The 27,306-nt window shown below is 42.9% G+C and overlaps 3 protein-coding genes across 3 annotated transcripts; 1 reads left to right on the top strand and 2 right to left on the bottom strand.

Moving 5' to 3' along the window:
• Window positions 1-594: 594 nt before the first annotated feature.
• LOC105699976 (probable citrate synthase 2, mitochondrial) lies at window positions 595-15,342 on the bottom strand. Its single transcript, XM_012425459.2, has 4 exons — window positions 15,188-15,342; window positions 3,362-3,517; window positions 1,762-2,685; window positions 595-1,409 (listed from the first exon to the last, which is right to left on the bottom strand). Exons 1-4 carry the CDS (start codon window positions 15,230-15,232, stop codon window positions 1,140-1,142), a joined length of 1,395 nt encoding a protein of 464 aa, XP_012280882.1. The 5' UTR covers window positions 15,233-15,342; the 3' UTR covers window positions 595-1,139.
• Window positions 15,343-15,433: 91 nt separating this feature from the next.
• On the top strand, window positions 15,434-18,505 carry LOC105699972 (nuclear RNA export factor 2-like). The gene has a single exon (XM_012425455.2). The coding sequence runs from the start codon at window positions 16,864-16,866 to the stop codon at window positions 18,484-18,486; it is 1,623 nt and encodes a 540-aa protein (XP_012280878.1). The 5' UTR covers window positions 15,434-16,863; the 3' UTR covers window positions 18,487-18,505.
• A 416-nt stretch (window positions 18,506-18,921) lies between these two features.
• Window positions 18,922-26,570, bottom strand: LOC105699970 (integrator complex subunit 1). Its single transcript, XM_012425453.2, has 14 exons — window positions 26,437-26,570; window positions 26,141-26,328; window positions 25,472-25,947; window positions 24,103-25,392; window positions 23,848-24,023; window positions 23,623-23,775; window positions 22,822-23,499; window positions 20,897-22,693; window positions 20,511-20,825; window positions 19,977-20,439; window positions 19,766-19,890; window positions 19,485-19,675; window positions 19,138-19,410; window positions 18,922-19,063 (listed from the first exon to the last, which is right to left on the bottom strand). The coding sequence occupies exons 2-14, from the start codon at window positions 26,304-26,306 to the stop codon at window positions 18,948-18,950; spliced, it is 6,219 nt and encodes a 2,072-aa protein (XP_012280876.1). The 5' UTR covers window positions 26,307-26,328; window positions 26,437-26,570; the 3' UTR covers window positions 18,922-18,947.
• Between the last annotated feature and the right edge of the window lie 736 nt (window positions 26,571-27,306).

Below are 27,306 nucleotides of genomic sequence, written 5' to 3'. Positions count from 1 at the left end.
GCACCAAAACTTTGTTCGGCCTCGGTGCAGAACACGTCCTGGGACGTTATTAAAACGCTTCCCCCGTCTCTCGTTAATTCGATACAAGGTCGGGCGATCCATACGAACCAATGATTCCAAAGATCCGGTCGAATATTCACTACGGATAAACAATGATTACGGTCCTTGCGGATAAACAACGGGCGCATAAACGCGCCCCTAGAATCCAGCCAAAATCGGCAAATCGATCGTTCCTTGACCTGACATTATTCCCTGTCCTCGCACATCTCCTATTTTACCTGGTGATCGTCAATTATCCTAATATTGTCCTGTGCGATTAAGGTCGGCGATCGTATCGACGCCTCTAAGGTGTCCAATAGCGTACAATCGTGTACCTCTCAAGGTGACGCGAAAGTAGCCTCGAAGAGGTTTCGTTTATGACACTTTTCTCCTAATTGGGTCTTACGAATAGTTTCAAACTTCACTACGTGAATACGGAGGCTACGAGGAAGGTCTTGAGATACATGAAATTTCAATTTTTCTTTTTTTAATATTTAGACATTTTAGACATTTTTTATATATATAAAAAAAAATTGAAATTTCACAAGGGTCAGGACCTTCCTTGCAGCCTCCATGTTCACGTTGTAAAGTTTGAATCGATTCGGCACACCCAGTTAGGAGAAAAGCTTCATAAAGACCTTTCGGATGCCACTTTCACATCCCCTTAAGGCGGGTCAGGAGATATGAACGAATCTCTCACATGAACGGAGAGACCTCGGTCTAAGTTACTCGTGTTTCTAGTCGAGCTATCTAACTCGCTTCGTCGCGCGGTCCGGGTCGAGTTGTACAACCGATGACACGATTAATCGTCGGCGCCTCCCTCGGCGAGGGGAACGCGAGGCTTTTCGTTAAAAATTCAGCGCCCCCTCCTTGGATTTCTATAAAATGATTCCCGCTCTTCCGGTGGTCCGGAACGGTTGCGCCGATCCTGTAAAAATCAGTATCAAAAGGCCACGAGGAGGCCTCGTAGCCGCGATTCCGTGTGCCGACGATGTTCCCTGCGACCTCCTGTGATGCATCTAAGGGCGAGCAGCTGACTGCTCCTGGTGAACGCGTGATCTTGCTCGCGACGACTCCAGGGTCTGAGGGTCTTTATTTCCTTAAGCCGCCTTGACGGCCTTCATGAGGAGGTCGGTGCTGAGGGACTTGGGCCTCTCAATGGGCAGGCCCAGGGCGCGGTCCCAGACCAGGGCGGCCAACACTCCTAGGGCTCGGGACACCCCGAAGAGGACGGTGTAGTAGTTCATCTCCTTCAGGCCGTAGTACTGCAGGAGCACGCCGGAGTGCGCGTCCACGTTCGGCCACGGGTTCTTCACCTTGCCGGTCTCCAGGAGGATGGGAGGGACCACCTTGTACACTTGCGAGACGAGCTGAAAAGCGACGATAGGATGTTAATCGATAAACAGGTAACCCGGCTAAAGATAATGCTACGGTTCCACCTCAAGAGTCAACCGTTTGGGAAGCTTTTCTTCGGGGTGTAGAGAAATGTCTGAAATGTCATCAAGTGATACCAACCGTGATATTTAATCTTCTTTTATATAAAATTTCATAAATGTTTGAATGCAAATTTTAAAGAATTAAATTTCACGAGTGCCCACCTTCGGGGCAGGTACACGTTCATGTGGTGAAATTTCAAAGAATTCAAAACGACCGATTCATAGAAAAGTCTCCCAACCGCCGCTTTCATGCTCCCTTGGTACCGCATCTCATACATGTCCCCACCTTGAAGAGGCTGTCGTCGGGAAGGTGCTTCAGGGCGAACTCCCGCTGGCAGGTGTACCTCGGATCCGTCTTCCTGAGAACGGCGTGGCCATAGCCGGGCACCACCTGGCCGCTTTTAAGGGTGGTCCAGATGAAGTCCTTGAGCTTCTCGTCGGAGGGGTTGTCGCCGACCTGCTGGCGCAGCTTCTGCAGCCAGACCAGGACCTCCTGGTTGGCCAGACCGTGGAGAGGACCGGCCAAGCCGTTCATACCCGCGGCAAACGACAGGTAGGGGTCGGAAAGGGCGGAGCCGACCAGGTGGGTCGTGTGCGCCGATACGTTGCCGCCCTCGTGGTCGGAGTGAATCGTCAGGTAGAGGCGCAGCAGCTCGATGAACTGGGCGTTGTCGTAGCCGAGCATGTTGGCGAAGTTCCAGGACCAGTCCTTGTTCGCGTCCACCGAGCCCAGGCCCTTGCCGCCCTTGTAGGTGTTCCTGTAGATGGTCGCCGCCACCACCGGCAGCTTCGCGATCAGGTTCATCGAGTCCTCGTAGACGGTCTCCCAGTACTTGCTCTTGTGCACCCCGCTCGTGTACGCCTTGACGAACGCACTCTCGCTGTTCAGGATTGTGATCGCCGCCGAGAACTGCGTCATCGGGTGCAACGACTGCGGGAAGTCGTTCAGCGCCTTCGTAACGTGGCTGGGCAGCTTGCTTCTCTCGGCCCATTCCTGGGAGATGGCCTTCACCTGGGCGCTGCTCGGCACGTCGCCGGTGATCAACAACCAGAAGAGACCCTCCGGCAGCGGTTCCGAACCCCCCGAAGCTTTTGGCAGTAGCTTTTGACACTCCGGGATCGACTTGCCCCGGAAACGGATGCCTTCCTCGGGGTCCAACACCGATGGCTCCCATACCAGACCTTTGATGCCTCGCATGCCGCCGTACATCTGGAAAATTGTACAAACCGTTATCGTCGTATCACACTTAATACAAATTTGGGTCGGCCCATGAGTTCGTTCTATATGAATATTCCAAATTTTATTATATCTTGTTTTAGCTAGAGGAGCAATAACTGCACGTGGGGAAGAATGAGGGACTAACAACGGGAAATATATCGCTTAATATTCGTCACAGCTTCTGTACGACCCGAGTCGGTGCTAAATGATATTCAAGGGGAGAAGAAAAAAATTTATTACGGCCACGAAATTCTGATAAGAGCTCCCTGTTCACGGCGGACGCTGGATCGCGATCACATAGTAGTCACGCGGTGCACACCCATCTCGCGACGTTTATCATCCGCGTGTTATCAGCAACATACAGAAAGTAATTCGTCACGACTCTAGGTGATAATTTCGACAAAGTACGCGCACTCGTTACTAGCGTTCCATGGATCGAAATGGCTGATAAGAGATATCCTCCTTTCAAGGATCCCTCGGACGTCGGTTCACAAATTCCTTCATCTAACTAATCCTAATGGTCTAATTAATCCTGGCGCAATGGTCCCGATCCATTATCAAGAGTTTCACAATAGCTGAAAGAAGTCATACGTATTAACACGACTCTGAACTAATTTCTTCACGTGTTAAATGCATTAGATAAGAACCCAGTGAAGGCGATAACTACCATGTCGACGGTGACTTCTCCAACTTTGGTGTTGCCATAATTCTTGCGGAAGGTCTTGACGCGCTCCTGCTCCTTCGGGATCTTCTCGGCGAGGACCTTCTTCAAATCGGTCGACGCATCCGACAATGGACGCACCAGCATCGTCGGGCTAATTTTCTGCAAATAGAAAAGGCGAGATTAATGACAACGCTCGACAATAATGACCCCTCGCAGCGACACGTAACAATGATACGGAAATTTCGATTGATCTTCAATGCCACGCGTAACACGGAATTCGTCACAAAATAATCGCGAACCTTGATGACAACCCATACATTGTTTAATCGACGACAACCTATTCATATTTCAACGTTGAGAAATTTCATTCCAATAGTGCCATATCTGCTTTATGCGCGTAAAACGGAGTATCATAATTTAAACATCACAAGCCCATTCTTTCCTTTTGATATCGCAAAGAAATGGACGCGCCGGAATAAAGCAATACTCTTGTATATATATTAGCATTTCATTAACATATGTTTTGTCGAAGTAACGCCAATCTATTCATATCCTATCGAAAAAGTCTCACGTTATCAGTGCGTCTCCGTTTTTCGCGCGTTATGCTGTCAGATTAACGGAATCGTAAATAATAATTAAAAAACGAAAAGAAAAGAAAAGAGACAATGAAGTCGTCGCCAGTCAACGATTTTCCATACGCCCTACACCCAAACACGTAACATTATTCTGGATGACATGGCAGGACAAATTCACCTCCTGATAACTGCACTTGTACAACCGTGCGTGCTTATCGTAACATGGACATCTACACTGTTGAGACTAGCAACGATACACAAGGGGCACGAAGTATCGTTAAAGTACGCGCGCTACTCCGGCAATGTTTCCACGTTATCTTTCACATTATTTCTTCCTTTCTTTTTTTAAGCATAACCTTACAGCAAATTTTCGCTGGCCTTATCGTTCGCGGTGAATTCAATTTGCACGAGGGGAAAAGAAAAGAAAAATGTGAGCCGCTACGCAGAGAATCCACTTGACCAGAAGTGCATCGTTATCAGCCTTGAAGAATCTGATTGCTCTTGCACGCGCCGACTCGGCGCATCGCGATTTCGCCTTAGGGTCAGAGATTAGAGTTCATTATCAAATCCGAGCTCGCGGAAACGCTCACGGATGCCGACAAAGGTCGCGAGCGAGAAGCTGGACCAGACGTAATCGCGATAGCGCGTTACGATTACGTTACATATACATATTAATGTAGTAGCCAGACTGTAAAATCCGGCGTTTTGTAAAACGCGGCCAGATAATCAAATCCTCGTCCACTTAGCTTTATCTTATAACCCGGCCAGTCATTTTATAATGCGATTAGGCGTATTATAAAACGCCGGATTTTACAATCTGACTACGACATACACATTTGCGTCTCTAAATGTTAAGGGGAAGTGAAACACGTCGAGGAACTCGGTCAATGTCCATAATGAAGATTTTTCTAAATGCCTACGTTGCCGACGTTCGTTTTTATATTGACAGCTGGGTCGAATTATATTGGGTATTGTACCAAATGGCATACTCAACCTGTCGTTTTCGTACAATAAATATCAAGAAATCGACGTAAAACTCCAGAAATCCTCTGGATTCATGCTTTCTGGGACCCTAATTGACTGCAGAGAGACCCCCTGCGCCATCTGTGATTTCCAGGTCAATTAAATTTTCACTCCGAGACCTCGTATTCCCATCGTTTTAGCATAAAAGTGCATACAACACTTTTTTTGCCTTTATCCCGTTCAAATGCGACTTTATCGATTACCAGAGTGTTCTAAATTGTCGTAAAATTGTCCTGACCCTTTCGTTTCTCATATCAGAGTCTTCGATAATTGTATATTGATCGAAATATGAGAGCTCGACGCCATTTTGGTTTTGGTCTGAGCTGAGTTAAAAAATTTGTTTAAAAAATCCAAATTTTGAATGTGTCAGGACAATTCTTAAATGATCAGGAGTGACGTGTCAACGTTTCGGCGCGTTTAGTCTAATACCTTTGAAAAAAAGTGTTGTATTCGAATCAACTGATTTGAAGGGGGTTTCACTTCACCTTAACGGTCGGCGAATCCGACAGAGGGCGAAGATCGCTAAGAGGCCGATCGTCTCTTATCGGACGTGACGTTTAATCGCCCCGTCCAGGTCCTGCGTAACCCAGCCATTCGCGGATGGGACTTTTAATGTAAAATTAGAACGGAGTGACCGTTGTCTCGCAGACGATTGGACATTGGACGTTTCCCACGAAGACGGGAGGCCCGAGACTGGGGGACACGGCGAGCGCGCTCTGAAGAATGCGTCCGAATGGAGAAAATCGCGAATCCCGATGGATTACGCACTTCCAATAGATAGGCGAAATCGCTGTTACGCACCTCGATTGCGCAAACCCGGCGACCTCGACTAAGCGCTTTTTAATTCCCGCTTAAGTAATTCCGTGTTTAATCGATTCCATCGATAGCCTGGGAAAAGGGATGTCCATTCTTTCCTTACTTTTCGCTTTCATCTTTTTTTCTTTTTCAAGCCGCTTGGTTAGACTCCTCGAAGGATGGACTGGAGGATCGGGCATGGGATGGGATCTTGGGCTGAAAAATAATTACATATGAGATATTGGTTAAGGTGATAGGGAAGTGGTACCTAAGGGGTCGATCGTTTATGGAACTGGATGCATCGAATCGTTTGAGATTTTATCTCCGTGAATGTGGAGGCTCCAAGGAAGGTTCTGACACCCATGAAACTTAATTTAGTATTGAAGATTAAAAAAATGCTTAGAAAGAAATTTTTAAACAATTAAATCCCATGGACCTCCACATTCACGTGGTGAAATTTCAAACGATTCGGTCCATCCACTTAGGAAAAAAGCTTCATAAACTAGACCTCTTTGACGCCACTTTCATATCACCTTAGAGTTCGTACAATTAATCGTAGAAAAAAAAAAGAAAAAAAAATAGCTGTATCAAAACTACCGCATAAGGCATAAAGATTTAATGTCGAATAATTCATGTTGACGTTCAACACGATCGGTTACGAAATTGTCGCATCAGGAATATTGCGCAAAACGCGTGGTGTTAATTTTGAAAAATTAATTCTCACATTTCAGTAGGTCTGTCAGAAATTAGTTGTATTAACGATATCGGATAAGACACGTAGAGTTAATCCGGAAAGATTAATTTAATCATTCCAGTTAATTAATCGGAAAATAGTTGTATCAGGAATGACGCATAAGATACGTGAAATTAATGTTAACGACAGGACAGAGAGAGATTACGAACATTTGTATCGACAACCGTGGTATGTAAGGTTACTATTTGTGAAAGGAACTTATTCATTTCGCAATATACCTGTGGAATTTTTTAAACGAGCACGATAAGAATTTCCACTCCATCAAGGCGTGCAATGTAGAGACCGCGTGTCCTTAAACATTGTCTTTCCATCGTAAAGGCAACTATCGTTTTGACCTCTCGTAAAATCATTTTAACGAGAACAACAATTTCTACTCCGCTGAATTCCGTTGTTCAAAGACACGTGTGTGAAGCTTCCGTTAACTAAATGTACGATTTGGCAGAAATTTTCCGCCGTAATAACGACGAGTTAGAAATGCATACATTGCATTGTTTTCTTAAATTCCTCTATATAAGCAGCCTTCAATCATTTATAAACATTTTCACAACAAGGACGATAACAATTTCCACGCGGCCAAGATTTGCATTTAAAAAGACTCGGGCTCACGAGATATCTCGCGACTAAATATGCAAATGATATCTAATTATCCTTTATTCGATAACAACGCGTTTTATATTCAAAGTAACGCATGTAAGCACGCACCGTAATGGTTTTCGCGGTTACGAGTCCTAACGTAATTCCGGAATGCATAAATAAATCTCGTACGTTTTGTTTTTCCTTTCGCGAAACAGGTGACGACTGTCAATGATGAAAATGCAAGGGTCATTTCCGCAGTCATTGAACGATGCGTTAATTATTGCTTTCCCTCCCACGCAATGTCACTGGCGAAATGCGAGACGGTAATAGGAGAAGGCTTTTCCATTGCCACGGACTAGATTACGAGGTGTGAAATTGATATCGAGTACTGCCCTGGACAATGGCCGAGTAAACGGACTCCGCGATGCAGATATTTGATTCTGAACTTTCCGCAAAAAGAATTGATTCACGGTGGATTGCATTTCTTCAAAATGAATAATTACCCCTTTTATTTAAGCATCATACCCGATTTTTCTCCGAATGAATTTATAATCATCTAACCTCGTGTTATCATTTTATAAAATCGTATGGCAAAAATTGATACATTTACATGCGAGATTTTAGGCAAGATTTTCTACCTTCGCCGAATAAATTGTGAGGTGTGAAATTGATAATATCGAGTATTGTCTTGGACAATGGTCTAATGACGATTTTAGAGTTTCAAACAATTCGGCCCACCCGGTTCGGAGAAAGGTTTCAGAAACGATTGATTTCTTAGATGTCACTTTCACATCCTCTTAATTCCTAAAAGGTGAAGGATAACGCGACACCGATTACTTCGTTAAGTGTATTCGGCAATGCAGCCTGAACAAATTCCGGCTCGGACGTTCGATCCCGACACGTAACAAATTTTAACGCGATTAAAGGCGAAGCTGTAAATCGCCGGGAGTGACGTCACGAGTCAGAGTGAGATCCACAGGTTGCTCGGAAGTCGTCTTTGTCGCACTCATTGACGACGGAGCGAGTATCGCGCTCGCGAATTAATTTGATGCGCTGAACTTGACCGCGCACGTGTCGCCAGTGCCGGCGAGTAATCTTACGTCACTGCGAGTAAAGAAATTAGGGAAAAAAGAGAGAGAGAGAAAAAAAGAGCGAAAGGCTAAATGGAGAATCGATGACGTCATGAGTTCCAACGTCGTGAGGGTTAACACCTGAGATATAAATACATACGAGCCTACGCTCTCAATAACCACAAACTAAAGGAACTCGAGTTTCATACACGTAAATCTAGCGGAAATAGGGCGGTATATTTAAAAATTAAACGCTTATCCATCCACGGTTGTTTCTCCATGTTATGTACGAAATTTCATATGCGCACTCAGTTAAGGGGAAGTCAAACACCCTTCAAATCAGTCGATTTGAATACAACACTTTTTTTAAGGGTATTAGACCAAACTGTCCGAAACATTGACACATCACTCCTGAACGTCTAAGAATTGTCCTGACACATTCAAAATTTGGATCTTTGGACAAAATTTTTTAACTTAGCCCAGACCAGAACCAAACTGACGTCGAGCTCTCATATTTCGATCAATATACAATTATCGAAGGCTCTAATATGAGAATCGAAAGGGTCAGGACAATTTTACGACAATTTAGGACACACTGGTAATCAATAAACTCGCATTTGAATGGGATAAAGGCAAAAAAAGTGTTGTATGCGCTTCTATTCTAAAACGATGGGAATACGAAGTCTCGGAGTGAAAATTTAATTGACTTGGAAATCACAGATGGCACAGGATATCCCTCTGCAGTCAATTAGGGCCCCAGAAAGCATGAATCCAGAGGATTTCTGGAGTTTTACTTCGATTTCTTTATAATTATTGTACGAAAACGATAGGTGGAGTATGCCATTTGGTACAATATCCAATACAATTCGACACAGACTGTCGAAATAAACTGTCAAAATAAAAACGAACGTCGGCAACGTAGGCATTTAGAAAAATCTTCTGTATCGATGTCGATCAAAGTTTCTCGATGTTTCAGTTCACCTTAACCCGGCACGTGTCGACGCTCGCACGTTCAAACTCACGTGAGTATCTCCACGCGCCATGATTGGTTGACGGCGCGAACCGCGCCTCCTGATTGGCCGCCGACCTCGACGTGGCGGGCCAATCGCGGCATGTTTTGACTATCCGCGATACGCCGCCAATTTTCACGGGCGGCGCGGGAATTGGCCCCCGGCCATTGTCCACAGGCGTACCTTTGAACGCTGACCGACCATCTCCATCGGTCCGTTGATATGCAATCCTCGAGATAACGCGAATCTCGCTTAAATAGAATGAAAGGAAAAGTGACAATCCGCGTTAACGCGTTTTTATTTCCCTTCCCTTCAGCCCGGCGTCCTTGTGGCCATCGATGGCCAGATTCGCGCGAGTTGCCGTCAATACGGATTGTCCAATGGCCGACCTTTAAACACTGACCGACTCCGAGGCGAAACGGTCACGCGACGAAACAACCAATTTCATCCCGTTGATACGCGCTCCTCAAGATACGGCATCCATTACTCGAACGCGGAAAAGAAAAAGAAGTCAAGAAACTTGCTTCAACGTACTTGAACACATTCCATTTGCAGAAAACTCCTAGACATCCGTCAGCGGCCATTTTTGAAAATGCCGAATCTCGATCGCGACCACAAGAACGATCCCTTCTACTCTACGATATACCCGAAGGCCGAGTCTGGCGAGCCTTCAAAGCGGGATGAATCGGCTGTGAGAATCTTCCTGGGCGAACGTCGGCCGCTCGGTTAATAGAAATTTATTTCGGTTAGGCAAACAGGTGATACGAAGTTAAGCGCCGTGCATAAAGATCTTCGCTTCGAGAGACCCGATCGTACGTGTCGGTGCATAAATCATGTATAAGCCTATACATGTACATATGTACACACAAATAAGCATGCGTCTATGCATCGAACTTACATATACATGTATATGCCCGTATATATAATCGCGTATCATAATATCGACACTCTATCCACGTATAGACGCGAGTCGGTGCACATGTCTTACATAAATCTATACATGTATATATATGTACAAGTCTACATAAGTGCGAGGTCGGTGCATCTGGTGGACTAGTTTCGTCTTCGGAAAATGTAAGTCCTGTCCAATCGGTCGCATACTTTTTCCGTTTACTGTACCGGTTGTACAGCTTCAACAGCACCTTTTTTAGTCCCTTTCTCCGACCTTTTCGTTTCTCTCCTCCGTTACGGCCTTCCATTTACTCCGAGGAATTCGATGATCACGGTTGCAGCCGCGCTGTTAAAGCGTTATGAAAGGATCATTTTAAATATATATCTCAAAACGTCATGACATTAGGTTGACCCATCAAATAATGGGGTTTTTCTTTACACCTCACGTTACGTGTAAAAAATAAACACGCCATTACTTACGCATCAGCTCAATATTTACAAAACCTTTTCTCCAAACCGAGTGCGCCGAATCATTTGCAACTTGAGCACATGATTATTTAGGCCCTAAGGAAGAACGTGGTGGTCGTGAAATTTCATAAAAAAAAAATGCCTTCTTGATTCTAGTCTGAGATAAATAAAAACAATTTTTGTATGAAAAAATGAAATTTCCCGAGCACTACGTTCTTCCTCATGGTCCTCCATAATCACACGTTGAAGTCTCAAATGATTAGTTGCATCCAATTTGGAGAAAAGTTTCATAAATATTACATTTCAATATATATATGTATAATAACCCTTTCATATCCCGTTAATCTCGTTATTTCATTCGTAACGATCGTCGATACGTCGTTTATGTATGCACTGGAGGATCTAGCGGATAAAACATAAGACGAAGAAAAAAAAAAGAAAGTACACTTTTGTCCCCCCCAATGGCCTTCAATTAATTCCAACATATTGCAGGATAGTTGGAATGGTTCCGCATTAATTTTCTTCTTTCTTTCGGGAGGAAGGGTTAATTAATTTACGGTCACGTAATGACAAATGCTTTCGGCAGTGATAATGGCCATTATCGCTCGGTTACGTAATGAGAGATCGCGCGTGAAGGGCGTTTTCAAAGGCGAGAGAGATCGCACGCGTTTATCCGGCCAATTTCAGAAACGATATAACGTCGTGGCCGAGAACCGTACGACGTCGGATTGGGAAGTACATGTTCGTTTTATTAGCTACATAACGGCATTGCGAGTAACGGGCCAAGTCACGGGGAATTATCACCCCCTTATCGCCGATTGGAGTCGGCGATGCACGTCTACGAGGAAACGAGGGATTCCCACGTATCTCTGGATAATATCGGGAAGAGAAAATTTCCTGCCTCCTCCAACAAGCGAATCGATTTCATGCAAAATTATATTTACCACGAAAATAAAATGTATCACCTCTAGAAATGAACATTTCGAGTACGCTGCATTAAAATGTCCCCTAACGGAAGAAATATATTTTATGCCAAGTGACCTATCACGACATCGCGATGCATTTCCACAATTAGAAACGAGGTTTTCCTGCATACCCTAATGTTTAATTAATACTATGGAAAGTAATTTGTCACAACGTTTCCAGTTTATCTCCACGAGTGGAAATTAAAGCTTCGTGTAATATCATTGTCACGAAACTCCGAAGTATCTCCTCAACCGGAGGATACGATTACCTTAGCATCCTAGCTGTACCTTGAATTTTGTACAAAATAATATCCATGAAATTATATAAGATATCTCAAAGGAAGGATAAAAGTTTCCATGCACCTCGACTTAGTGGAAATTGTATAGAACAATAGACATCGAATTACCGCACTCGCCTTTGCTCGACATGTCGCCGGACAAATCGGCCTTTACGTAAGGAACAAAATGAGACGACTCGAAATACCGTGTCACGAGATCGAAGGCTGAACTCAAACGGTGTTAAATAATAACCGCGATGTTTGCATCTCCTCCCGAAAAAAGATTCAGAGCTGCCAAACAACGGAGTTATTATTCCTCCTTAGAAACCTCGAGCGAAAAGCAAAAAGAAGAAGTATTTCCTCCTTTACCACAAGGCAGCTGTCTCGCACGATTCGCAGTTCCTCCCAACCGAGAATGTAAATCCGATTGATATTAAGCCACGCCTGGATCTTATTTTTATATCTTTTTTTTCCGCCAATTTCGCCGAAGCGACATTTTCCTCATTCCTTTGCGTTCCTCCTTATTTCTCGCCCATCCTGCGCGCCGACATCTCGAAGACCTATTTTCCTCATCTAATATAAAAATGACACCTAAAAATCAGAGTTGTGCCCACGTGACAACCACACTAAGTATAACAAAAAGAAATTATAACGTCACATTATAATATGAAATTGTGGAAGAAAATGAATAGAGTGACTTCATAGCGTACGTTAAAAATCTATCCCACAATTTCATAAGATGTTAAAAAATGAATACACCGTGTCTAAATAAAGCTAGTAATAAAAATATTAAAATGATGATTTCCATTTAAAGTCCCTCTGCCCGATTCTGTATTTTTAGATTATCGCACATTTCTGGCGAAGGGTACAATTCTAACGACTTCCGGTTAGCACGAGAAAGCACGCAACAATATAACATACAACCAACTATGGAAACGCGGAAGTAACGCCGGAAGGGAGTAGTAAACAAGACCGAAGTCAAGAATGAACAAACATATAAATGACAATACGCCAAGTGGCATCCGTCGACAATAATAAACACAGTGAAGAGGGTAGAAAGTCTGTTTTTAGACGTGTCAGTCCTTGCTCCGAGACATTGCTAGATCTCGCTCGACCTTGATCAATGTGGATCACGAAAACAGAGCATTTTTAGCCCCAGGCTACCAATTGCAATCGAAATGCCTTGCCAAGTGACATAATCGTCAAGCAACGTTTTTTTTTTTCCCCCAGGGTATCAATAGACGCGATTCCGTCGATAAAGCTTATTCCTCCGAATTTCTCAATTTCGGCGTGATTTCGCGACGTGAACGTTCGAAAACATCCGCGGGATACACCTTGCTGGTTAAGTCAACATTTTCCTTTCCTATCGGCACGCGTTCGCTCGTAGTTTCCAAGATGGCGGCGATTACGTAACGGGCGAGTCGGCCACGTGTGGGCGGCCTGTCAAGTGCCAAACTTTCGGCCGGCCAAAAGGGTCGTGACCTTGAGGTGACATTAGGCCGCCCGGTTATGGCAACAGCTCGGTCCGAATTCCCCCTGCGACTCCGACCTGATGAAAGAGCGACGATTATGGGCCCAACGTCCGAAGACTAAAGTGACGGCAGAGAGGAAAGAAAAGATTCCATCGTTCGGGGGCTCTTATCGTGGAAAATCGTCTCGGGAGTTCACCAACCGCGTAACCGAGGTCAGAAATCGATCAGATAGATAAGATCGAGATCGACGAAATTTATGAAATCAATGCGATCGTCGAATTCGATGAAATCGAAGAAATCGATGATATTATCGAAATGGATGAAATAGATGAGATTATCGAAATCGATGAAATCGACGAGATTATCGAAATCAATGAAGTCAACAAGATTATCGAAATGGCTGAAATCAACGAGATTATCGAAATCGATGAAATCTATAAAGTCGACAACATTAATGAAATTAACGAAATTAATTAAATCGACGGAATTAATGAAACCGACGAAATTAACAAAAACGACGAAATTAATGAAATTAACGAAATTAATTAAATCGACGGAATTAATGAAACCGACGAAATTAACAAAAACGACGAAATTAATGAAATTAATGGAATCGAAGAGATTAATGAAATTAATGTAACCTGCGAGCCAGAAGTTCTTATACCAGTTATGTACAAAATGGAGAATGAAAACATTAATGAAATTAATGGAATCGAAGAGATTAATGAAATCGATTATTGCCGAAATTGACGAAATTAATTAAATCGATGAAATTGTTAAAATCAATGAAATCAATGTTAACGAGATAGATAAATTCGAGAAAATGAACTAGTACGTGCCCCAGGGAGGAAGATTACGTTCTTATCTCGGGAATGTATTATCGTCCTATCTTGTAAATGTACTTTCCCCAAATCATTATCTACTGTTCGAAATTCCACCTCGATAACCTTCACGGGACAAAGTGAGGAACCTGCCGACCCCCCAAAATTATCCACTAAAACTATTCAAGATACTTTCAAATTTCAAATTACAACAAACGTCACAAGCACATCGAAAAATAGAAGAAACCAAAATTTTCAAAAATAGACCCCATGATCTACAGGTTAAGGTCATTCATGTATCAATAAATCATATCAATTTGTAATCCGGGTAGTTAAATATAATTCTACAATATCTACATGCCACACAGCAATTAAACCAGTGCAGATCGGCTTGCACAGATTTAACAATATCGCGACGATTTATCGTTACGCGTACAGCCATCTTTAACGAGGATCTTCTTAATTTTTTGAGTTTTTCTATTATCATGTACGGCGACTTCTTTGCCTATTGTTGTTCAGAAGTCCACATGTACACCCCTGCCTGAAACCGGATGCGTAAATCTACATCCTTTTTCTTTTTTTGGAGAGGTAGGAAAACCCGATTATATTTTCCGTGGGACGAGTATTACATAACTATTGACAGTTCGCCCCGGTCAGCGGCGAGGATATCGATCGAGTCGGGCGGCTATTCGAGAGAGCACCCTCTCGAGAGCGGAGCGCGTCCCTTTTCTTTCAAGCGAGTCGTCGTTTGGACTAGCTCGGACTTGAAGAAAAAGTCGGCATGTCACCTTCGCCGGAAAGTGCGGCGTCAGTAAAGCGGCGCACACGCGGCGTCTCCGAGGGAGAAAGCGCGTACCTAGGGATCCTCTCTTTCTTATAATAGAGAGAAGGAGTCCGAAGTTTCCGCGAATTTCCCGATTAACCGAGACGCGGACGCGTGGGGTGCACAATGGAGATTTTATCGACGGGGGGCGGGCCCGACAAGGATGACGCGGGCGCGCGTCGCTGGGAATCCGCGGAAGCACCTTTCGCGGCTGGTGACGCGTTCGAATCGCGCACCGGAAGAGTCCGTTACGTTCGACATTCAAAATCGAATGGGGTTTATGGAGCGAAAACGAGAGGTCACCGTACCTGCGCCTCCAGGCAGCGTCTCGCGGTCATGCGGAAAAGTGCCATGGTCCTGCCCCTTCTGGGTGTTATTCCTGTTCCTCGTCCTGAGAGCGACCGGCCGACTGCGTGGAGCTCTGGCGCCCAACTCTACTGACTTCGATGCCTCCGGTGTCGCGCGACGGACCTACGCGCGCGCATGCCCGAGCCGCCCGTCGGGAAGGTCGCGCGCTGATGCGCCCTCCCATTGGTCGTCCTAGGAGAAACTGCGCGTCGCTGATTGGTCGAGAGCCCGCGCACTTGCGCGCTCAAATTTGAACGTGCAGGTGCTCCGACTCGATTTCGAAAGGCAGGGGATGGCCTGGAAAACCGCCAAATGACGCCGTGACATTGAATTTCAGGTGACGCGAAGAGCCGGGGAAGTTCTCCCGCCACTTGGCGCCGGTTTTATCTGTTTCTTGCCGGCACGATGATTTATGTATTTTGGATAGTTCCACTAAATAACCTGTCTCAAGCCACCTATAATTAGAACGCGTATCTGTATAACTTGTGGAGAGGAAAGTGGTATTCCCGCATTCAAATAATCCGTATTTATCGCCTTATTACGGTAATCACGAGTTTCTAGGAAATGTTAGACGTGATTGGCTGGGTGGGTAAAATAGTAAATCTGTTTCACCGATCGATTTATACCCGATTTTTTCACCTACGGATAAATTCCCGATCAAGTTATCCAGAAGATATCTTTCAGTTCGGTTCTCTTCACTTCCAGTTAAGAGTTATCCTCCGGATTCGGATATCCTCGTACTCGCGGGTCAACAGCCGGGACGGGTTAATCGTCGGTGACAGTGGAAGCTGCTGGATTGTCGCGTTATAAGTATACCACTACGGCAAATTATATACGAAATTCGATGGTTACCCACGGACCTACTGCCCTCTATGGCCACGCCGCGTACTAAGGACGGGAGCAGCGCGAAATTTGAATCTCCCAAGGAGCAGAGCCAGAGGGGCCGAGCCGCGGTGTGCCGTAACGTGGCGTGCCGAGGTGTTGCCTCAGAAGGCCCCATTGGCCAATGGGGGGGCCCGAGGCGACGCCATTGGGGCTACCACCCATTTTTATTTTTTTTTCCTCTAGATAACGAAGCTTAGAATGGCTTAAAATTCAGTGAAAAAAAACCAAACCTTTACTTATCTGGCAGATATCTTTATCCGGAGGATAGCTATCCGGGAATATGCAAAAATCGGACCTTAGATTGTATTTGATGAATTTATTGGATGTCACGCGTAGAATGTCGCATCAAATTTCGATGAAATAAGCGCGACGCGAGTGCGGAAACTCTGGACTTGATTTGACACGATGCTTCGCTCTCTTATTCGGATGCTTGTATTCTATGCTTAGTTATGGCTTATCGCGCGGTTGTGCGAGATACCTTCCTTTTTTAAGAGAAAATGTTTTATATTATTATTTAATTTAATTAGACTTGTTAATTAGGCTTAATACGACAGTCTAATTAGAGTAACAGTGTACTCTTTACTGGTTGAGAGGTTAATGCCTTCACATCGATTCTAACCTGTATCGCTAGTGATGCGTTCAGAAGCGTGTTGAAATGTAAGCATTTAAAAGATGTGATGATAACTCATGTCTTTGATATTAACATAAGAAGGAATAGAATTTATAAAAGTGAGGCACAGTCAATTATTAAATGATGTCCCAACGAGTAACAATGACAACCTCAGAAATGCCAAACAACTCGTTATCATGGGAACCTCTAAGACTGACGCATCTTAAGCCTTCGTTTAACAACAATGAAGTAGCTCTTGCTGGATGCCAAGATCTCTGGCATAAATTCATCATTTTTAATGCTGCAAACCACAAAATGCCTACGATTCTGACTGCTGTTATTGTAACCTGCGAGCCAGAAGTTCTTATACCAGTTATGTACAAAATGGAGAATGAAAACAAATGTGTGTTTCTTGCGAAGTGTACTTTGGTAGCAATAGAAAACCTCGTAAAGCAGAACTTGACGATAATGTTGCCCTCGGGACAAGTTCTGTACATGGACATCGTTTTGGGATTCCTCGACACGCAGAACTTGATGATAAACCCTAGTAAAGCTGTGACCCATGCCTTGTATTATCGATATGAACCAGCTAAGAAGATATTAAATCTCGATAACTTTGAGAACGATAAAAACTTGGGCCCAATGTATTGTCCATTATCGGCTCCCAGAGTCTTTCTGTTTGTTTTGCGTTGTGCAAAAATGGGAATTTTGGGCAACGCTCGTGATATGAAACTCCCTGTACGAGAGTTAAGTCTTCGCAACAATGGCATAACTGCTATAATGCCGTATGAGAAATTTTTCAACTACCATTTAACGAAATTAGACCTGAGGCACAATAAAATAGATGATGTGGATTATTTACGGTATTTCTCAGAATTTAGAATAACGGAATTATGGTTAGATGGAAATCCTTTATGTACAAGGTACAATACATCGGAAGAATATATACAGGCTATAAAACTTGTATTTCCACACTTGCAAAAGTTGGATGGAATTTCGATTGGCGTGGAAAAGAAATTCGTACCCATGTTGCAGCCTCACTATCTGGGAGATGGCTCTAGATCAGGTTTGATCAAGCAATTTGTAAAGCATTACTTCATGTTGTTTGACCAAGAGGACAGAATCGTTATGCATGGTCTATATGACACAGATGCATTTTTCTCTATGACTTTGGTAACAACCTCTAACTATGTACATAGATATCTGTCGAGGCTCGTTGCCAACAACAGAAACTTACTTAAGTTTGTTGATTATGCCAAGTGTCATGAATTTCTATTACAAGGACCTGAACGAATCATTAATGCACTTAGACGTCATCCGATTACTGTGCACAATTTAAAGACATTTAATATTGACTTACTTCATGTAGGAAGTAGACATGCAGTGATCTCGGTGCAAGGCTTATTTTCCTATAAACAATTGCCAGGATCACGTATGTCATTTAACAGAACGTTCATTATTGTCGCAAAAGAAGACAATGAATATTGCATCGTTAATGATCAGTATCATATCGACAATGCTCCAAGTATAGTGGACAATAAAGATTTAAGGCAAGAAGTGAAAGAAGTGCCGATATTCAAACCTACACTGTTTAGTCCCTCCGAGAAGGAACAGTTACTTGGATTTTTACATGAGCTAACTTCAATGAACTTGAAATTTTGTCAAAGATATTTAGAGGATGCCAATTGGAACATTCGTGGAGCGATAATCAACTTCATGAAAAGTTATACAGTCAATGACGTACCACCTGAAGCATTTAGGTAAAATCATGTAGTCAAACAATTAGTTCATCTACAGTATATTGTATAATATTACGATCCTTTAATGAATAAGAATGATGGCTACTTTTAAGTAGTATTATTTGTATATAAAATCACATTTTTTGTAATAATGTACAATAATTACATAAATTGATATCCACTTGATTTTTGTATTTATATACTAACGTGACTTTGTTTCGCTCATTTTTCCGAAAATACGGAGCTCATGTATATAAGGCTCCAGAAATACTCAAGTCATTGACACAAAATTTATACAGCATATAAATGAATGACGTTCTCTTAAAGTTATACAAAACATAATACATTAATCATCATCAAGGAATATATCCTAGTTTTCGATCTAAAACCACAAATAATACTCAAATTTTAATTTCTTACCTACAGTGGATGATATTCCGTTATCTTTGCTTTGTACAAAACTTGACGATAGAATTACCTTGTCATTTAACAGCCTTGCTGTGTATTCAACATAGCTATGCTTTTGTTAATACAAGGGATGGTGTTCACGTTTGAATTTACACCAAGTTCGAAAACCTTCTGCATGAGTGGCAGAGCATGCTCTGAAATAGAAACACAAAGATGCAAAATAGCAATATACAAATGCGTACTTTTAATAATGTTAAGTAATACATACCTTGCATACAAAGAACAATGTCCGGTAATCTATCCAGAGCCGACATTAGGACATCGGCTCTGGAACTATCCAAACATCTCTGAAACGCAGAGAGTATATTCAGATTAGGAGCAGGTCGATGCTTCAAAGCTCTCGAAAGCAAAGTATGCGCCAGAGTTCTAATATTGCCTTGCGGAGACACAAGGAGTTCTGCTATGTTGTCAATTACAGGTTCTAACACCGATGGCTTTCGAGATGACAAGTGCTCTATTTCTTGCAGAGCTGCGAACACATCTGAAACACAATTTGAAACAATTTATATCACTTTGTTCATTGCTTTTGTGAAGCATATGGTATTAATAATTTACCTTCTCCGTGAAGTTTAGTTAATGTTGTTAATAATGACGTCCAGTGCTGCGGAATGAGTGGTTTCGTAGGTGGAGGTGTTGGTGCAATCGTAACAAGTACTTCTTCGTTGTCTTCACCCTCTCTGGGTATCGGTATCCCAGATATAAGATTTCTCAAGCTCACTAATCCTAGATGTTGCATTTGCAACTCGCTGTAATAAAAAAAATAATTAATGTTTATAAGTGTACAATGAATTACGATGCGATGAATTCTAAAAAATGTTTATGTATAATTTACTTACTGGAGAGTGTGAGCATGTTTGTGCAAATACTTTAATGCCTTTTGTGCATCGTGAGAAATATATGCCTGCAGTAATGCAACGAACCTGTTTAATAGCGGTATAAGTTCTTTTATATGGCCATAGTTCTGAAAGAAAAAATCGATTAACCAATAGAAATGCATGATATTAATTATGAGAAATAGTAATAAGTAGGTATTGATGAAATTCCTACCTGAAAACAGTAAAAATAATTTTCGAGCGTATCCTCGAACGCAGTTCTATGCTCTTCGTCAAATAAATGAGGTTGCAGTAATTCCAATAATCCCATAACTTGCACAAAAAGATTCAAATGGTGGCCCGATCTGAACTGAGGAAAGCCCAAGTAACATCTTCCTGTAAGTGATGAAGACAGCATGGGAAGCTGTCGTAAGACTAGGATGGGGTGAACTGTCGCCATTTTTCTGGCGCACAATTCAAATTCCTGAGACTTCGAAATCCACGATTTTTGTCGCGGAGTTGCTGCCAAAGCTGTCAACAGGGAATGACTCATGCAATCCAGCACTGAACCGGTCCAATTTGTGATTCGTGCCCCAGCAACAAATTTTTTCCTTTCAAATGTATCAAGATAACAGATCACTTTTGGGATCTTCATGTATAAATGTAAAAGAAATTGATGTGCCATGTCAGAATGTTGGCTGAAAAGAATGGATGACAATTAGTAAATGTCAGGCTTCGATGGAATTTAAAGTCGCTTAGTAACTCTTACTTTTCGCTTTCCATCATTTGCCCTGCCAAAAATCTAACAACGGCAGCTATCAAGTAGTCATCCTCAGACACACAATGTAACAATAAATCAAGTCGTGTCTCCATTTGTGTCAAAGCTGCATTCCTATTCTGTCGATTGCATATGATGACAGCTTCGGCTACTAGATATGCCACTAGGTTTAATAACTGTGCATTGGTTAAAAGTAAAACATTTTCTGGAACGTAATGTTTTGGAGTGAACTTATCCCGACCCTGCCAAAGTTTAGGATTGCATGTCAGTGCCCATAAGAAATCCAATACAGCAGTAGGGTCGTATCTGTAAAATGGTTATTTAGTATTTATATAAATTTTAATGCAAGATTTTTGTTCATTCTTTCACACACTTACACTTCGTCGCACTTATCCAGCAAGTGTCCCACACATTTGTACAACGTCGCCCAGCTAGCTCTGTGTGTCAACAGTGTTAATAAATAAGGTCTACACGAATGCGAGGTGGTAACACTCTCGTCGATTTTCATATGAAAATTCGTCTTCCCGAATAACAGCTTGATCTGTAACGACGGACAGATACCAATCAACTCTGGCTCCACCGAAGCTAACCAATCGATTAACAGACCAGTTCTAGGTTTCACGACACATTCGTTGCTATCGGATAGCAATAACTTTGCCATGGCTTCAACAAGAACATCGTTCTTTTGTTGCTTGAGACACACATCTAATAATTTACGACCCACTCCCTCTAGATTCACCAGATCTGTATTTTCAAGTATTGTCAGAGGATCTCCATTCTGTACCAGAATTTGTCCCGTTAATTCTTTTCTCTGCTGAGACTTTTTTGAGTGCAAATTCGCAAAGTCTTTAAGAATGGATAATATAGGTGCTTTGACATCACCGATTAGAGATGTCAAATTTACGCACATGTTACGTGCAAGTTCCACAACCTGCATCGACGTTGATGCTCTCTTTAGTGGTAACAAAATCACTCTCATCAATGTGCAAGAATACTGAGGCATGTGAACTAGAGATGACAGGAATTGTTTGACTTGCATGGAGCTCAACACGCTGCATATATGTTGGATTGCCAAGACGACTGCGCTGCTTTCCTTGGCAGACTTCTGCAGGTCCTTCGCAAGAGTCTTGTGCAGTCTCCTGTAAGCTTCTATTTTTTGATTAATTGGCAAACTCTCAATAAACAATCGATTTATCAGATGCGGAACGTCAGTTTTCACAGAACACTGTATCACAGACTGTTTTTGCACCATCGAACTGGGTGGTAAAGTTTCTTGAAGCTTCCCCACTGTTAGCATACTCTCATCGGGTAGCTGTGGCTCCAACAACTGCAGCACTTGCACAAACACTAATCCACCTGTCGCTCCTCTTTGATGCTGGACTTTCACCAGCTGCGCCATGTATGTCTTATCCAACACAGCTTCCCCAACTGATCCTGGATCGATCTGCACTGCTGCATCCAGAGTGTGCAAAAGTTTGCTCATCGAACACACCGGTATGCCAAAGCTTTGAATAAATAGCACCAGCTGTTGCGGCTCGAGGTCTTTCAAAGCTGCATCGACCAAACGAGGTACGTTGCTTCTTATCATGCGCAGTTTAAGCCAGTCTGGGATGAGTAAAGCCTCTTCGCTGGTGTCTACCAGGAAAGCCTTCGGAGGCTCTCCGGTTTCTGGAAACCAGGTGTCGAGGAGCTCATTGAACAGTCCCTTGTCATCGGCTGGGTCATACGTCAGCAGGATGATCATCGCATGGACCACCAAGATGTGCATCGTACACTCTTCTCCACTACTCCACTGTACCAGGATCTGATCCTGACTCTCGGACCAAGTGTAGCCCTCTCCTCGGGGTGCTCGCGCTTTTTCCAGGTAATTGCAAAATATCGCCATGAAGGCGTGCAGCGTTTGCTTCGACTGCTGAGTCTCATTATCTGACTGTGGCAATATGGCAGCGATTATGGTACTACGTTCTACGACCAGTTGAGAAATTTCATTCGCCAGGTCGATTAAGTCCGGGAGCTCATCTTCCAGAGTGTGAACCGCGAGATAGGATATATAAGCTCGTACCAGATCCGGACAATTCTCAACTTGACAAGCGCCGCGCAGTGCCGTGGACACGAGAGATCGTACGGCCAGAAAATGTGGAATCGATGGCAATTTTTTGAGCAACCACACCTCCCTGTAACAGTGCAACATCATTAATGAACGCTAGATTTCACATATTAGCTAGTCAAAGCTAGCAATGCGATATACTACTCGTATTCTTTCTCGTTCCTCATTACTATTAAATGACACTTAGAAACGTACTTATCGTTTTCCCCATCTACCTCCATACTTTCTTCCTCTGCAGTGATAGACCCCAGTACCATTTTGAGTCCAGTGATGGCTTGGAGACGACTTCCGCTCTGTTGGCTGCTCAATCTTCGTAAAAAATATTCCAGCACTTCGTAGGCATGTTGCTGGTCCTGTTTAGGATCGGTAAGCAGGGTCTGCAGGTGTCCAAGTAATTGCTGTTGTCTGGGCTGTTTATCCACTGCCTGAGCATTAGTCGACAGCAGAAATTCACAGAGACACTGGACGGGCAATTGGCTGAGGGAGCCTTCACTATTCTGAACGAGATCGGCTAGCCAAGGCATGCTCTGCGAAGAGCTTTGCTGTTGTCTTTGGATAATGTCTAACAGGAAGTCTGGTTTTCTTGAGCGACACAGCAAATGCCCCAAACGATGTGACACATTTAAGGATTGTATCTGAAGTAACACTGGTTGTGGTGGTTTACGAGCTATCCCAGTTGGATCCATCGTGATCAGCTGTGGCAGTAGGAGACTGTTCTGTTCAGAGATTTGCATCCTCGTGGAAGCAGCGGCTAGATGAGACTCATATTCAAGGATTTCCTGTTTTTCTAAGACTTCCACTTGCAGTTCTTTGGTGCGCTCTTGTTCTATAATTTCTGGCAGGGCCATCGTAGGTGGAGGATATGAAAAGTGACTACGTAAGCAAAACATAGGTTTTAAATACATGGATGACTGAACATGCAGTGATACATAATTCTTCTGACACATGAGAATACGCATTAAATTTTATCTCACGTGTATAAAGGTAACAACTTACTTCGTGATACACATTTCCATTAGTGTTCTTAATATGGGGTATCTTTTCCACGCAAGGGCTCCAATTGTTGATGGATTGTGTGCCGCTAGTATTAATAACATGATCCAACCTTTCCAATATAAATTGGATATAGCTAATGTAGGTGGAACGTACCTGTAAATACAAATTAATGTAAAATTTCATGCTCACATGATAGTGAGTCTATTATGATAAACAATGTTTTACCCTGCAGGTATGTTGATCGATCCAGGTGGCTGATATACGCAGAGATTAAAAATGAGTTCGATTAAATCGAGCTTGTCAGCTTGTAGCGTGGGAAAAGATTCCGTTGAGTTCACTGCTGCCCTGCGTATCAATTGATCTGCTATGTCCAATGTCTCGGAATGAGTAATTCCATTATCCTGTTGAATTTAAATGCCAAGTGTTTTAAGATGTATTCATAAAGCAGATCTTTAAGAAATATTTTTGCACGGTTCTTACCTTGGAGAATCCAATTAAAAACAGGCGTAATAGAGTACTTTGTAAGAGTGGCACATCGGATATTACACGCATATAGAATACTCTGTCCGACTCTGGTGGCCAATTGTCTAATTTGTAGTATTGTTCTGGTGATTCCAACATCAACGTCTTATGCAATGCATGGAACAATTCGTTTCTTCCAACCCCATACATCTGGGGTGCAACATTGTGTAGCCATGAGACTGCTTCATATTGTATCGTAGCAACTAAATTTTGAAACTGATGTAAGAGCGCGATATCTTTTTTATCTCCACGCTGTGCCAAGACTGCTGCCTCCTTCACCTGTGGACTTATTGCTAAAAACATACACAAACACAATAAGTCTGCTATCGAGATGAAAACTCTGTCTTTGAATTCAAAGTTTAACAATTGTTGAGCAATATCCTGCCGCTCCCACATCAGAGTTCTGGCTAGAGTTTTTAAATTTATATCGTGTCGACATACGCGCACAATTTCTCTCAACAGTGCCCGGAGAGGTCTCAAGTAGTCTTCGCGATTCATTAATAGATCTTGGAAAATTTCCGCCAGCAATTTAGCCGATTGTTCAGGAGACGTTTGAAACATAACTGCCAGCATCGGCATATTGTTCGGATTCCTTGCATTTGACAACTCATTGTAAATCGTATGTTTCAGAATTGTCGACAAGTTCTCCGGGTGTAGTCCTATTAACTCCTTGACTCCATTTAAGTACAGATTAATTACAGCTTTAGTTTTCAGTCTCATCTTCACCAGTTGACTAATTACTTCCACGTCTCTTTGAGTGTGAGACGTGCAGTTGTAACAGACGTAACTTAACAACTCCTGTGCAGGTCTCATTAACTTAGGATTGTGCAGCCATACTTCTAATCTCGGAATGGCTATGTTCCTAATTTCTACAAATCCACACGTGGATGAAAGCAGCCGTAAAAAATTTCTCGTGATCGATTCAGGTTGTCTTCGGTTCAATTGTTCCTTTATAGCTTCTAACACAATGAGTTCAATGTTGTCAATGCAATGAGCATATCGTGGACACACTGGAAATTCGATCTTCTCCTTTTCGTTAGAGGTTTGTATCGTAGAAGTTCCTGAATCCTCATCTTCTAATGTTGACGGACTGTGGCAGTCTCTCGGTGTTAAAACAGGTAATTCTGGCTGTAAAACATTTTTTGGCGGGTGCCTTGTATTAAACCCTGTTAAAATGTTATCAACAAAACCCTTGCACTCTTCATTATCCACCCATACACGTTCTCCCAAGGCATCCTCGATATAAAGCTGCATAAGAAGAGGTATTTTATATTATATTATTTACCTAGTACAATTACTGCGTGACATAAATATATATTAGTTATACCTTAACAAAAATTTCTGGCCAGCTTTTCTTTTCATGAAACCCTCTCATTAATAAATTAGCTGCAAGCACAGGAACCAGAGGATTTCCTTTGCTTTTAAAGTTATGCGACTGGTCTCGTTTCAACAGAGAGGATAAGGCATGTAATATACAGTCATTTGAAAATATCGATGGCCGAATCTTGGCCAAGTACATTAGTCCCATGTACATTAATACATCTGGTTTCCATCTCTGGTTCTTTAATGCCTTGATAACCCCACATATAATTCCAACAACTTTATCTCCTTCATCATTGTCACTAGCTTCGAGAACCATTGGCACGAGATCAGCAGGTTCGCAATCTATGGCTACAACTTCCCATGCTTCTGCACTGGAAAGAGCAGGTCTTGGATGCGTTGCATGTGCTGCTAGCTTTGGTTTCTTCTGTGGAATTAAAGACTGAATCGACCCAGCAGGTGCTTCCTTTTTACGGTCTGTACCTAAAACAAATAACAATCCTTTAAATACCATAAACTTAACTTATATACTCAGTATTCACTAGTAAACTGAATTTAGACAGAGTGCAAAATGGGAAAATATTCCTATAAGTTTATACATGAAAGTAAAGAGAGAATGGTATATTAAGGTTGAAATAACAGTTTGTCAATGACGATTCTTATAATAAGGGATTACCTGAAGAGGAGGAACTACCACTAGTCTTTCCATGAATTACACCGGGTCTTTTGGTATCTGAACTTTCTCCCCGAGAACTTTTCGCACCAAGAGCAAATAAATCCGCAGGATGCTGCGCAACTTTGTTCTTCGCTCCACGACCAACTCCTGCTTTACTCCGATCCATTGTTCCATATATCTAAGTACACCTGAAACAGTTGTCAGCTGAGACACCTTTTAACAATCTGATTTATTATTTACTAGATATTCATAACAAAACATTGATCAGCACTTTAAATTTAAGGCAAAAGTATTACCAAAAAATAAAATAACAAGTTTCTTGACAATATCTCATCTTATAACGAGAGCAGTAGCTAGGTAGAACCTGGAGAATTAATTAACTCTACCGTTCTAAACATAACTTCAAATAAACATTTCCATTTCCAAGTTATAACAGAGATGAGTTGGGAGATTGCTTACGGGCAGGATCGTGCGATCGCATCCTGTGCTGCCCTCTGGTTTCGTACGTTAGCTTTCACCGTTTTTTGCCCCCAAGGGCGGCGCAACGAATTTCTGATAGGAGCTCGCGCACTCGCGATGGCGGTACCATCTACCAGTCGCCATTGGCGGATCACGTACTCGTGATGGTATACCATGCGGCAGTTGACGGTGGTGGCTTACCTACGCTTACCGATACTGCTCGCTTTTGATGGCAAGGGAAGAACACTCGTGACGCTCCATTTGACTTTATCTACTTATCTACTACTATTAAGTACATTGTTGCCTTGAAGTCGACGCGATGCGGAGCTTTGGGGCGCGCGTCGGTGTCGCGTACGGAACTCTCGTGCAGCGAATCTGTGAGTGCGATAGCTCCTAGAAATCTTCGCGCGTCCCAACCAGCCAAGCGCCAAGCTACGGGTCGAGACGTTGAGTATGTGTGCATTCGGCGCTACACTCGACAAGTATGCGTGAGACTCGAAAACTGCGAAAAATCCTCCCGAGGCTTACCTAACTGCGGATATAAGCCGAGTCATTTCACGTATGATTGTTACATTTCCCTACTAGCGTTATCGAGCGTTTCTAGAGCGTTTTTGAAAGTTTTCGAGCGTTATCTAGCGTTTTCGAGTGTTTTTGAACGTTTCGAACGTTTCCCGGTCCTTTTCTGCCGGAGAGTTGCCGCAGAGTGC

The sequence above is a fragment of the Orussus abietinus genome, unplaced genomic scaffold, assembly GCF_000612105.2.
Source record: "Orussus abietinus isolate OABI.00-Male unplaced genomic scaffold, Oabi_2.0 scaffold76, whole genome shotgun sequence".
NCBI classification, from domain to species: domain Eukaryota; kingdom Metazoa; phylum Arthropoda; class Insecta; order Hymenoptera; family Orussidae; genus Orussus; species Orussus abietinus.
The sequence above is the reverse complement of the archived record's forward strand: the minus strand, read 5'-3'. Positions and strand labels throughout refer to the sequence as shown.

What these genes read in the sequence shown, in the direction of transcription:
- LOC105699976 (XM_012425459.2), bottom strand. Translation starts at nt 15,232, where the DNA reads ATGGCACTTTTCCGCATGACCGCGAGACGCTGCCTGGAGGCGCAG. An exon ending in GACGCTGCCTGGAGGCGCAG is followed by an intron (nt 3,518 to 15,187) that starts GTACGGTGACCT and finishes TTCTATTTGCAG; the next exon opens with AAAATTAGCCCGACGATGCT. An exon ending in GAGAAGTCACCGTCGACATG is followed by an intron (nt 2,686 to 3,361) that starts GTAGTTATCGCC and finishes ACAATTTTCCAG; the next exon opens with ATGTACGGCGGCATGCGAGG.
- LOC105699972 (XM_012425455.2), top strand. Translation starts at nt 16,864, where the DNA reads ATGATGTCCCAACGAGTAACAATGACAACCTCAGAAATGCCAAACAAC.
- LOC105699970 (XM_012425453.2), bottom strand. Translation starts at nt 26,306, where the DNA reads ATGGATCGGAGTAAAGCAGGAGTTGGTCGTGGAGCGAAGAACAAAGTT. An exon ending in CAAATGATGGAAAGCGAAAA is followed by an intron (nt 20,440 to 20,510) that starts GTAAGAGTTACT and finishes CATTCTTTTCAG; the next exon opens with CCAACATTCTGACATGGCAC. An exon ending in CATTGTTCTTTGTATGCAAG is followed by an intron (nt 19,064 to 19,137) that starts GTATGTATTACT and finishes TTTCTATTTCAG; the next exon opens with AGCATGCTCTGCCACTCATG.